Source organism: Pholis gunnellus (genome assembly GCF_910591455.1).
Source record: "Pholis gunnellus genome assembly, chromosome: 14".
NCBI classification, from domain to species: domain Eukaryota; kingdom Metazoa; phylum Chordata; class Actinopteri; order Perciformes; family Pholidae; genus Pholis; species Pholis gunnellus.
Genome location: NC_136541.1, coordinates 13,981,716 through 13,995,243, shown reverse-complemented (window position 1 = coordinate 13,995,243; position 13,528 = coordinate 13,981,716). Strand labels below are relative to the sequence as shown.

Below are 13,528 nucleotides of genomic sequence, written 5' to 3'. Positions count from 1 at the left end.
ATAATAATTAATTATAAGCCATTATAAATCACCATCCACCTTTGAAACGAAATCCACTGCAGCTCTCGCTGTCGGTGACGTATTATAAGTAATAATATATGTTGTCGCCTGTTATGATATGGAGTATGGATATGGCGCGATCTCTGGTAATCTAATCTAAATCTACAATTGAAAACATGATTCCCTACATGTGAATTGGACATGTCAGCATGCGCCGAGTCTCCCACATGTGTCAACACCCAATATTTGTGCAGTCATGCTACAGCAGCAGCTTGATTATTATTACATTATTAAAGGATTTGCTATGAACGTCACAGTGAAGCAGAGCGGGCCGTGCACTTAAAGGCCCGGCTGCCTCATCAGTTGGCTGCTGCTGCGTATGTTTTTTAACAGACTGCATGCAGAGCCTTTATATGATCACATAACGAGAGCATCTGCATCCTTTTCACATGCACGCGCACACACACACACACACCTGACAGGCTTCATTGCAGCTTGTTGCACCGACACCTTTACAACTATACATTAAGGTTGTGTGCTGGGGCGGCTGACAGCCCGCTTTTAACCTGCTACAAATAGATTTAACACACAATTATCTGCGCATATCAGCACAGTACTGACTCACCATTTTGTCTGCAGATGGTTGGTCTTTGCGTGCAACGGTTTATTGCTGTAACACACTGCCTCGGAGGACAGGCAGTCCCGGTGGTGACAGGAGAGACGCTGCTGCTGTTGCTGCTGTTGTTGCTGCTGTTGATGCCGTGTAGCGGTTCAATACAGAGGCTCCGGCAGCGGGGGGCGCTGCTGCTCCTCAACATCCGGGTCCTATTCCCGTCTGGCCCACTGTTGTACTACGGAGGCCTCTGCTGCTAAGTGGGTTCATGTTGGAGCCTGTGTGAGAAAGAAACATAACATTACATTTCAACATTACATTTTGTCCAAGTATTTACTATTTTGAATCACGGTGCCCCACAAAAGCAAACAAAAAAAGCTGAATTTCACTTGAGTCAAAAGCTAAAATGACAGTTAGCTTACTGTTAAACGTTACTCTGCTACGCTAGGCTAGTTACCTTTTTAGCAGGACCAATTTAGCTGTTTTACATCTCCATGAGTGAATTAAACTACTTTTTTATTTATGTGGGATAACAAACCAACTTACCAGAATATTAGTGCATCGAAATATTTAAATGATAAGAAATGGCTAACTAGTACAGCAAAGTAAGTAGCGTTAACGCTATTTAAATGTAGCTTAAGCTAATAAAGGCTAGCCGTGGCAATCTTCAGCTAGCTTTAAACGTTTTTGGGTCTCTTGCTGTAGCAATGTGTTTAGCTATTAGTTGCGTAAATGCACAATTAACAAATTCGCCAAATATTGTAATTAAGTGTTAACCTTAGGTGAATCATTTGGTCAGGTCTGTCTCAGTTATCCATGTTAACCAGGGATCCATTCCTTCTGAGTACACAACTCCTTTTACTGGGTTTGTAATCAAAGAGAAAATTGAGAGAAAGTTGTCTTTTTTTCTACTGCAAAATTGCAAAGTTGGGAGCTGGATGAAAGGCCATTTTGTGACCTAGATTTTAATGATTGATCCTCTGTGGTTATTTTAGAACATGTCAGACTAAAGATTCAGCTTTTCAAGGTCAACACTGCAGGTCTATTGTTATTTCCATCATTTTGTCGGCCTCATCTTTAACGGTTTGGCTTGATTTGAGCAAACATTACCATTTCCTAAACTATGTTATAAGTCTTACAACACTATGAATCAAATCTTTAATGTAGGAGATATTCACTTACACTCATAAACGATAAGGTATCTCTACTTAAAAATAGAAGAATTTGTGAATTGTGATTAAACTCTAATTAAAGAATTGAGCAAAGTGGACATCCTGTGATTGTCTTTGTGTTGCTGACATTTTAGCACGTGAAAGTAGTCAAGAAATATCTACCACTTTGAGCACCACCTTGTGGGTGTGTCTATGCCTTTAATAAAGAGGGTAAGCAGCTTTTCTTATTGGAAAATATGGATCCTCTGTGAACAAAGCAAAGGCTGTACTCTTTCAGGATGTTGTAGCAGTCTTCCACCAGCTGAGGGCAGAGCAGGGCCAAACATCTTAGGATTGTTGACAGACTCTGAATTGGGACAATAAGATGAGAACAGAATGAGAATGAAAAATGATCGACAATAAATGGATTTTTTTTCAGATGCTCTTCAGTTATTTTTTATACTCACTTATACTTATCTATAACACATTAACACATGTTTAACCATAAGAAGTCCACAACAAGAAGCAAACTAAAGTTAAATTGAAAGGTAAAAAATAAACACAAAGGAGACGAGATATTAAAGTTTCTGGTGAGAGCCAAAAAACTATTATTTCCATGGTCATTTCTTTTCAGTTGCTCTGTGTCATGTTTCCACCAGTGGAGTTGACTAACTGCGATGCTTGGTACAAATGCAGCCTGCTGCCAGTCACTCAAGGAGATGAGCACCGATTACTTTGCTATAAAAATAGTGCCTGTTTTATTGCATAACATTGCCAAACCCTTTTCCTATATTTTTTGAACGGCTGGTGTCACCTTGAAGCTTCCTTCAGTAGGATGTTGACTGTCGCACTGCTGCTTCGAGTGAAAACAGGCTTTTGTAAAAATCAAGAGGAGAAATCTGAATCTGAAATCTGCACCCGTCGCTTATCGCAAAAGGTTTTAGAAATGCACAGAATTGGCTCCTAAACTTAACAGAAGAAGAAGAAAAGATTAGAATACAAATAATAAATACCAATACAATTAGAATTAGATAATCAAATGTATGTTAATATAATATATTTCATGATTAAACACATAGGCATAATTTAAATATTGGTTCCTATACTGATGACATATTTGAGAACAATACCAATGATAGATTTTTACTCTGCAGAAACTGATCTAAATCTAGACTTATAATGAGTAATGGAGTAACTACGGGTCAAGCTCTTTCATGAAATGTGAGAGCTGACCAACAACCTAAGTGACTGAAAAAAATTCCCAGTGCTGCAGTCGTGAAACCACCTACAAGACACTTGTAGCTAGGAAGTTAAGGAGAATCTTCAGGACAGGGAGGCAGTTATCTCGCGTTTATGATGTTGATGAAAACGTGCTGAGTTGCCATATTGTTTTGAGGTGTGCTTCATCTTCATTAATCTTCACTAGCTGAATGTGGGGTTTCACCACTTAAGAAGTGCTCCAAACCTGAACAACCCATTTCACTCCACACAGCACAGAATTGCTTTCGTTTCTCTTATTTGTGACACACCGAGAAGTTTCCACAAGCTACCGGTACTGGATCATTTTGTGCTCATCAGAGTTATCACTGAGCTCCAGATAAGAGCCATCCAACATGCATTTCACGGCTGGTGATAAGGCTGTATTCCTAGAGCACAGTCTCCGCCTCTCTGTCCTATGGATATGAAAAACAGGTCTATCTGGATTCATCTCAGTAGCTATTAGATTAAGCAGCTTGACTGTGATTTCATGGTAAATTTCATATTATTTGGTGAATCACTTCCAGAAATGTCAAATATGTATCCTTTCATCCCAACTATACCTGGATGTAACTCTTCTTCACCCTCAGTCACGTGCATCTAAATGGACACGATAATATGGATTACAGTATGATATCATCAGCAACTTGCAATAACACAGCAATCTGTGTTATCTGTACTGAGCTGCAAACTATTATTGACATCCAGCGATATGTCCTGGTTAGATCATATCTGCATGTACTTTGAAACTCTCTAATCTAAGAAAAGAACAACAATAAAGATAGCAGCGCTCCGCTGCCATGCAATTACACTTATTACAGTACTGATAATCCTGGGCTCGCTGTCACAGATATTTGGAATTTAATGCAACAAATATACTGAAGGCACGTGCTTGAAAGACTGAGAGATGTTGATGTCATGGGGTTCACGCAGGGGCCACAGCGTATGCATAATTATAGTTTAATAAAATATCAATGGATCCATCCGGCCTGGTCCCTCATGAATCATTGTAACTCTAACTCACACTGGCTCCACAAGGATTACATGTTCTAATCTTGTATCCTGGTATATTATCACCTTTTATATGGGGATTCTTTTTGAATTGTGTATTTCTATTCTGCAAAGACTCTTTGAAAAGCCCACGAGCTGTAAAATGAATCTCCGTCTCCAGAGCTGCTTCAGAGTTTGATTTATTCAAATTGTGAAACATAATGAGAAAAGATGAGAAACATGCTTTATAGTTCATACAGAAAATGTTGCTCTAAGGTTCGAGCCACATAAAGCCCAGGCCTGAATCTGGCCCAGGACCTTTGTGGCATGAGAGTCTCATTTTCTGTCTTCCCACACCTTCACGTCCCTCCCCACTCTGAACCTTTTGGACAGAATAGTAAGGGACAAAGAAAATAAACTTAAAGAAATCAAAAGAAAATATATTCATGTCTCTGTCAGCTTTCAACTGGCTCATGAATGTAGAAAAGTCAAAAGAAATCATCTGAAGAGAAAAGAAAATTGTATTCAATTATTTGAGCTTCCACATAGGCAGAGTCTCTTTCCCCAGAGGTGCAACACTTTGAAGACAAGAGAGTGGCGGAAGGATTGTGTTGATTGTACTTTTTCTATAATGAAGACAAGTATAATAGCTCTGCCACTGAAAGAATATCTTCCCCACTGTGATAATTGTTCGGTACGTCTTTACAAGTGTGCATGTTCCTCTTGTGTTGCTTGGAGGACATGTTACGTAATTTCTTTGCTTTATGACGTGTCTGCTTCGACATAGCATGAAACAGATGCTCCTTATTATAGCAATAAAGATAAGCAAGAGTGAGGCACGGCGAGGTTGTTCTGCTATAGAAAAGCAGACATAAGTTGCCATTGTTCAACTTTGATAATAGAAGCAAAGTCTCTCTTTGATAGACACAAAGAAACTGTGGAAAAGTTTTTTTTCTAAAAGTCTACTTTGACCAATTTGGAGAAAGATCTGAATTTAATTTAGAGTTTGTGAGTTCTGTAAAAGTTTGGATAGTGTGAAAGAGAACGTTTCCAACGAAAATGAGGCTGACATCTGATTGGCTACAGATGGCACATGGTGAAAAAAACGCATTTGCGAATCCAGCCACCTCAGGGGATTCTCATAAAACCCACAAACAAATGTGTAGCAATCCACAAATAAATGCAGTACGATCCACAAATAAATACATACAAATCCACAAACAAATAGAAAAATCCACACATAAATACACACAAATGCAGAAATATATTTGTGATTTTTTTTTTACATTTATATAAATCGTAATTTATTTATGTGTGCATTGGAATGTATTTGTGAATCGTTCTGCGTGCATTTGTGAGTCAACTTTATTTGTAAATCCTTCTGTGTGCATTTATAAATTGAATATATTTGTGAATCTTTCTGTTTGCATTTGCAATTATTGAGACTGATCTGACCCCATACGGCTCCGGCTCCACTCTAGTCGCCCTTGAGCAAGACACTTAACCGCAAAATTGCTCCCGTAGCTGTGCCTACGGTGTAGAATGTGATCGAATCTGAATTGTTGTAAGTCGCTTTGGATAAAAGCATCTGCTAAATGACAGTAATGTCAGTAATGTAATGTTTTTGTTTGTACCACCCTGAGTGAGGGATCAGGCCATAATCTCATCAAATACATTTGAGCATTCTGCTGACAGTGGAAGATTAAGTTAAAAGAGCGACTCCCTCCCTCTTCTGCCTTTCAAAGAAAAAAAAAAGAGCTCTCAAACAAACCTACCCAACAACAAATGAATGTGAAACCACACAGGGAATCATATCCTTATCATGTTGACATCAAAGGTCACTGTAGGCTACCTGTGAGCAACTCTGAGTAGTTCATCTGTCAGTAAGTCTTCTTCCTGTGCCCATTGGCTCAGCTGTCTGCTAAAGACTTGATTGGACAGTGATAAGCTGGGTTTGCTGAATACCGTTGTGTGATATGGCCTTTCAACTTTGTCCCTTTCAACAGACTCAGGCATTCCTCTCAGACATCGAAGACACAGAGAGGAACGTATTGACCTGGCTTTGTGGTTTTTTCCCCCGCCGGGTAGTTTCACTGTAATTTCATCAGCTGCTGCTTTACTGTTGGAATTATGACGCTGAATACAGACAAGGTAAGACACATATGTCATCGGATCACAGGATGCGACTATGCGTGTAAGAGATGGATTCAGACTGAGAAGGTTAAATGTATATTCATTGAAGGAGTCTTTGTTCAAGGAACTGAAGACTTTAGTCATATTGTATAAAAAACAAGCAGAAGGGGACACAGGCTACACAGCTTTTCCTTTAAGAAACTGACGAACATCTCCATATTAAACCCGATGCTCAGAGTAGTTCTTTGTTTCAGGTGCATGGTGGGATGGACTTCATTGACCTCCTGCTCAGGAACCCGGACGATACCACCGGTTGCCACAGCAGTCAACCGTGTACTTTCACAATTCTTGAAGTGAGTGCGACGGTCATTCCGCACAGTTCCCTCCTGAGCACTCGGGGGACAACATGATCACAGCCACCCAATCTCAGAGTGTGATCTGTATTCTCAACAACGGTCATGTGTTTAGGAGCTCAATCTTGGGAGCTCATTCAGTTTCGTTGCGCTTCCTGGTATAGTTGCAGCTGTGACTGACAACAATGAGGCAAAGAGTCACGGGCCAATGAGCTCAAGGACATGAATGGCTGATGTGTTGTCTCGTCTGTGCTCGTGTGTAGGAATATGATTATCTGATTAAGTCAGTCTATTCAGCAGTGGTGGTGTCTTGGGATGATGCTTATGTACCCCTCTTCCTTCTCCTCAGACCCTGAGCCCCGGAGGGAGTACTGCTGATGACTTCCTGGATGCCTTGCTGGGTGGGAGCGACTCCTCTGCTCCAGCATCCCCCCTGTGGTCGCCCTGCACCACTGACAGCGGCATCAACGAGGACGCAGCGGCGGACCCCAGAGAGAGCCTTCACCCACCCTTCTGCTCAGTTTTTCCAGCCTTTGAAACGCAGTCTTTCCCTCAGCCTCCACTTCCAGAGAACCAGCCACCGCAGCATGAAAGAACATCAGATGTTTCCATTGATCTAGGTAAGACCAGATGTGAAAAGGAAAATGGTGAGATAAACTGGCACTTCATAGTGGTGAAAATGCAACTGTGATACTCGCAGCGACAGTCTGAGCTGTGAAACAGTAGAATGTTTCAATATTGAGCACAAATGTTATTCTAAGGTGGACCAAAACTAAAGGGAACAATGTGAACCAGAGCACTGGACAGTCAGGTATAAATTGAAAACCTTTGTGTGAGATTTATCCTTTTGAGTGTTGCAGAATAATGAGAGCTACTATCTGAGCCTTTTGACAGTTCAGGGTCCTTTCAGAGAGCACATCATTTGGTTTTCCCATTTCTGAGTATTTATGAAGGATAAAAGGTGCAATTCATCATGTGAGGAAATTGTCTTTTTAGGGTTCTTTTGAATAATGTTCCCCTTTTGCATTATTGACCCCTCAGTGGTCACTTTAAAATTGAATGAGTAAACCAGATCTGCAACAACACAAAGATATCAAACACAGAGAAAAGTATGACATAGATTTTGTAAAATGTTTTGTAGACGAACAGCTGGGTGCCACAGTCAGCGTATAAAGGCAATTTTGTGAAATTCACTGGTGAGTTTTACTGGTTCAATCTGCAGGCTGGGAGTCCGATGACCTCCAAGAGCCGTTTGGCCTCGCACACTACCACGCTACGAACCAAACCTCCAGTGAGACTCTCACAGTGAAGGACCTGCTGCTTTCCAGTCCAGGACAGAATGTAAGCAGAGAAGAGTGGAATATCTCTGTGAAAAGAGAGACATTTTGTCAAACTTTCGATCCAAACTTCGCTTGACTTCACTTGATTTTCTAGTCAAACTTTCTAACCAGCGGGGCCATTAAATATAAAGAATTCAGTCTCCGTGCTCCGAATGAATAAAGTATGAACTAACTGTACGGTCCACTACTTCTCTGTGTAATTTGACCAGAGACATTTCTTTAAAGTGACCTGTCCCACTCTGAGAGCAAGCGAGCCCCCTTTGCACAAACATAAACAGACTTTTATGAACCGCTCCACTCCAGTGCCTTCTTTAGGTAAACTGCCAAAAAAGTCACTCTAACTGGAATATTCTGTCCATCTGGTTTACAGGTGCAGCAAATCCCCAAGCATTCCCCGCAGGAGCTTCTTCTGAATGAGGATGAGAAGAAGCTCCTGGCTAAAGAAGGGGTGAACTTACCCAGCAAACTGCCCCTGTCCAAGGTACATGAGCAAGACGCACACTTACACGTATGTAGGGCAGATGTCTTCACGCACCATACACATTCAACGCCTCTTCTCTCTCTGGCACACACATGCATGCATCAACATCTAAATCTGTATCCCCAGTTACACAACCTCTGCCAGTTGCCCCCCCCCCCCTCCCCCCTCTGACAACCCAGTTTTCTCTCACTTAACTTAACCTTTCCTTCCGTCCTTCTCTCTTGTCTCTATCCTCCCATGTGTTTCATCACCCTGACAAGTTTGAAGAGAGGGTTTTAAAGAAGATCCGGCGGAAAATCCGCAACAAGCACTCGGCTCAAGAAAGTCGGAAGAAGAAGAGGGATTATGTTGACAGTCTGGAGGGAAGGTAGGAGCCGGCTGCACACAGCATCCTCACTCAATACAACACAATCTCTGCAGACATTGACCTGGAAAAATGTAAACCTTCATCTGTAGTGATTTGTTTGCGCTCTGAAGCAATCTATGAGCCTCTTTTGTCAGGCACTTAATTAGCTTTAACAAACTGCTGCATGGATGGGAACATTTATTAGAAAGATATCCACTTTACTATATCATCGTTGATAAACTGGACTTCATGAAAGCTTTTTCTTTGTCTATCAAGTGTTTGGTTGAAAAAGCTTCTCAACATCACAGGAAATTCATTGCAATAGAAGTGGTTTGTTTGGAATAAAAGACATAAAGCTGAGTGGCGGCAGCCGTCACAAAGAAAGACCACACACATAGAGAAAAGAGCTTCACAGAGCTGCACCCAAAGTCAATTGATATCAGGGGAATTCAGCACCAAAACATCAAAGAAATAAGACTTATCCCCGCAGTCGCCAAAGGTAAAACACAAGTTTCTTGCAGATCCACTCATATTTTTAATAATCAACACTAGACAATCACACATTTATTATATTTAGATGGTATCTGAAAGTCCTATGAGGACAGCTTGCAGCTTCCTGAGGCTGTTCTCAGGTACATTGATAAATGCTAACACAACTTAGTTTAGTATGTTAGCATGCTAAGGACTGACATATAATGAATGAACTGTCACAGAATGTGAATATTTTCCAGCAAGAAATTTGAAAATAGACAGTGCAGCTGTGAGCTTTCTTAGTCTGATCTGAGGTCGGTTGGACAGAACACACACAAAAGAGCAGCTGATGAGGCTCTGTGTTGCAGCTGGAGGGGGATTGAGCGGTGGTTGAAGATGCTGTGTAGATGCAACATCTCACAATAGAGGAGCAGGTGGTTTTGCCAAGATGAAGCTCAGTTTAGTACTCCACCTCCTCTACCTCCAGGCTATGAAGAATGAGCCTCATCACCAGATTTGTTAATCCTGCCTGCCTCCCCCGTGTTGGCTCTTCCTCCCCATCACACCTCCGCAAATAATGCAGAGTGGTAGAGCTTGCATGTTGAAAGAAAGGGCAATGCAGGAGTATCCCCACAAGACTCTGCGTGTCAGATCCCTCCAGGTTTAGCCATTAGCCTTCGCGGGGTGTTTGTAGGACTGCTTGATCTTACTAATGCTGAGCTTCAGATGATTGCAGCACTGAACTCTAAAACTTTTCATCAGTGATTCACCTCAGAATAGCTGAATCATCTGAGACTGTGTGGAGGTGCCAGGACCAAAGTTGAATGTGAAATCAGAGATGTAGAGAGGAGAGCAGATTGAGAGTTTGGAGTCCAAAGATGGACAAGCTGTAACCAGCGAGAGGTAATCTATAAACCAAGAAACCATGTTGTTTTCCACCTGAATCAATAAAGATGCATTACAATTGTATCTGAAGTCTGAAAACAGTTTGTGTGTTTCAAACATCTGTCAAACTTAATGTAAATGTATGGTAGGCCTACAGCAGAGTCCCCAAACAAACCTTTGTGCATATAACCATTTAAAAAACGTACTAACCAAATAGGAGCTTTAAACATCTGATCGTGTGTTTATATCGACATCTCATTCAAGCACAAGCTCTGTTGCCTCTGGACAACAAAAGTATCACACGATGAGGTTATCACGGGGCGCATCAACGTGGTGTCATTATCAGTCGTGGTTCAGCTCGGTCATAGGGCCATAATGGAGCGTGACTCACAGAGACTAGATAACACTCAGCAGACAGATATTGGCAAAGAGAGAAACGAAGGGAACACAAAACAACATCATAACACAGTATTATATGATACCCTTATTTCCCAATTTTATCTGTATTTCCCCTCTCTCTTCTGTCGCTTTCTGTAGGATGTCTGCATGTGGTGCTCACAACCTCAAGCTGCAGAGAAAGATCCAGCAGCTGGATGAGACCAACAAGTGAGTCCTCAAATCAGCCAACAGGGGCTGCAACTAACGGTTGTTTTCATTATGACTGGATCTTTCTTGGGACTTTAAGTTTTTTTTTTTTCAGAAAGTAGTGTCCCCATCACAATTTTTCCAAAATGACATCTTCAAGTAGCTTGTCTTGTCTGACACAAATATATGCAATTTACAGTGATTTAGAAGAGAGAGGAGCATGTCATTCTTGTTTTAAATGAATATTCTGCCATCTGAAGTAATAAACTACCACTGGCAGATTTAATCAGCGGTAGCTTATTAATTACGCTGACATTAGCTCCACGGTTTGGTTAATAGCACAGACTCTGGCTGAGTTGTTTAAAAATGAAATGACCCTGCTAAAGTCTATATATGCTGTTGATGGTTAGATAGATGATACGGTGCTGAGAGACTGAAACTGAATGTCCCAGGCAAAAAGCCAGCAATGACATAATGGCTAAATAGTTTGTGTATGAGTCATGTGTCATCCTGATGTGCCATCCTCTCTTTTTTACCTTTGTTGTGGAGGCGACTGTGGCTCAGTGGTAGGGTTGTCCTTCAATCAGAGGATCGGTGGTTTGATCCCCGGCTCCGCTAGTCCACGTAGGCTTTGCCTGCGGTGTATGAATGGATGAATGACATGTAGTGTAAAAGCGCTTTGAGTGATCAGAAGACTAGAAAAGCGCTATACAAGTACAAGTCCATTTACCAACGACCATGTGTTGGAGTACGTCTGTCAGTGTTCTTTATTCTGTCCATGGACCCTCCCTCCCCAGATGTTGACAACCCAGTTAAGAAAACTTTTAACTTGTTTAAAATCAGGACTGAGGAGAATGAGTGTAAAATGGCCAGAATACAAAGCCCATCCAATTTATAAACCACACACGGCATTCTCTGACTTTGCTTACTCTTCATCCTGACTTCTCATTGTGCTGCTTTTCCTTCCGGACGCTGGCAGAGTGCTGTGGTGAATGAAAACAAAACGTGAAAAGAGACCATGTAACCTGCACTTCTCCGCCACATGCTGCTCCTCTTTTTGTTGTTTTTAGTTGACCGTGAAAACGGTGCCTGTGGGCCCTCGTGTAAAAGTTTCACACAGTCCCTTTCATCCTCCTGTCTGTATTTGCATTGCAGTGATCTGCTGGAGCAGCTGAGCCGGCTACAGGCTCTCCTTCCTAACAGCTCCAGCAAAACAACGCACCGAGGGACCTGCCTCCTGGTGAGGAATATACAACACAACTTTGCACATTGATTTACACCATTGAGAATTTGATCAGACTGCATAATCTCCAACAACTGAATAATAGATAGAGATATATAATAGACGCTACACTGCCTGAGCACATCATTAAACCACTGCCTGTGCTCCACTGTTGACTACTGCTGTGATTACCTTTGAGGTTTTAGCTAGCCCCTGCGCTTATCTTTTGTGCAAAATGGTATGTGGGTTATGCCTAAAGTTTTTGTTATTTCTCTTTGGCCTCTGTCTTCTGTGTTTGGCCTGTATTTGTCCTGCTTCCTTTATTCATGTCCAGGTTTTGCTCCTCTCCTTCTCGCTGCTCATTTCCTCAAATCTCCATCCAGACCCCTACAGCCAACCCAGCCAGGGAGAGTACACACAGACCAAAGGTGTGTAGACATCCACACACGTTTGTCTTTTATAACACACACGCACACACAAACATACACTCACTCCTCTCCACCACGTCTGTGCCCCTCAGTGCCGTCCCGCTCCCTGCAGGCGATGGATGAAGTGCAACACGCCGCTCCTATTCCTCTCTTCTCCATCTCAAGGGGCGTTGAGGCTCTGTGCAAGCTGATGGAGAAGCGCTGAGCTTGGACATATCTCTCCTTTGTAGACTTCCCATCCTCTCACCACCAGGATTGCAGGCAATCACTGATCTCCTCGGTAACCCCCAGGAGGAAAGACGTAGGAAAGGAAAGCCGGGTTGCTTGCAGGAGCAGCATTCAAATGAGCAATTTTGATTGCTTTTCAACATCCGTTTCTCCCTGCAGAAGCTGAGAGTGAAGTATTATGGTGTGTTTGCCACTCATACACACAAGCTGCTAGTTAAAAGATTAAACTGAAATTCAGTCACTCAGATGGAAGTCAGCGGGGAGGTCATCCAAACAAATGTAATTGTTCATGTTGCTTTGGAAAACGGAGCCTCGGGGTCCTGGTGGAGCATGTATTATATCTAAACGCTGCATACTACTGCAAGATGTAGACAGGTATGATCTGCTAAACAACACAAATATATATTCACTGCTGTATTTTATAATTGACTTTTAAAGTATATGTTCAAAAAATGTTTGTCAAAAAAGATTTGCACTTTGTAACAGTTTTAGTTTGCAATGCTAACGAAGCACAAGATAATTAAAATGTTTACACGACTGATTTTCTTTGGAAGCCCCCCCGAGGGGATTTGTTTCTCTCAGTAATGCCATGTGTCCAATTTGGAAGAGATTCGCATTACAAAAATAATGAGGTAATATATGTGAAAAACAAAAGATATTTGGCCCCCAAAAATAAAGTTCTTTATGAGCAAAAGCTGCTGGAAGGCTTATCACTTATCACTTAAATGAAAAAAAAAAAGTCATAATAAGCTTTACTTTCATGAAAGCTGTCAATGTGGGAAAGTGGGCTTCAGTTTAAAAACATATTGAATTTCATATCTCAATTTTAGAGCAAACGTCTTTGTTATCTTATATATGGAAATATAATTATTGGCTGGTCATGTAATTATGTTAAGTGCCTTTTTCCAGTGGGGCCAAAGAACATTGTTGTCATTGAATGCATTTGAAGGATAGTGATTGAAACTGCTGTCTGTTACATAGAGACCATCCGTTAAACAACTCACCGGTTATTTATTGTCCCTAGTTTGCTGGTGCTGTACATGTT

The 13,528-nt window shown here is 41.5% G+C and overlaps 1 protein-coding gene across 3 annotated transcripts; it reads left to right on the top strand.

Moving 5' to 3' along the window:
* Positions 1 to 5,973: 5,973 nt before the first annotated feature.
* Positions 5,974 to 13,145, top strand: LOC306706184 (cyclic AMP-responsive element-binding protein 3-like protein 3-B). 3 transcript variants are annotated; one of them, XM_079173138.1, is made up of 10 exons: positions 5,974 to 6,162; positions 6,399 to 6,497; positions 6,847 to 7,117; positions 7,720 to 7,838; positions 8,208 to 8,318; positions 8,579 to 8,685; positions 10,558 to 10,626; positions 11,761 to 11,845; positions 12,162 to 12,255; positions 12,348 to 13,145. In XM_079173138.1, the coding sequence occupies exons 1-10, from the start codon at positions 6,142 to 6,144 to the stop codon at positions 12,458 to 12,460; spliced, it is 1,089 nt and encodes a 362-aa protein (XP_079029264.1). In that variant the 5' UTR covers positions 5,974 to 6,141; the 3' UTR covers positions 12,461 to 13,145. The 3 variants fall into 3 exon arrangements, with proteins under 3 accessions (XP_079029264.1, XP_079029265.1, XP_079029266.1); XM_079173139.1 differs by having other exon boundaries at positions 6,386 to 6,497; XM_079173140.1 differs by lacking the exon at positions 6,399 to 6,497.
* The last annotated feature ends 383 nt before the right edge of the window (positions 13,146 to 13,528 follow it).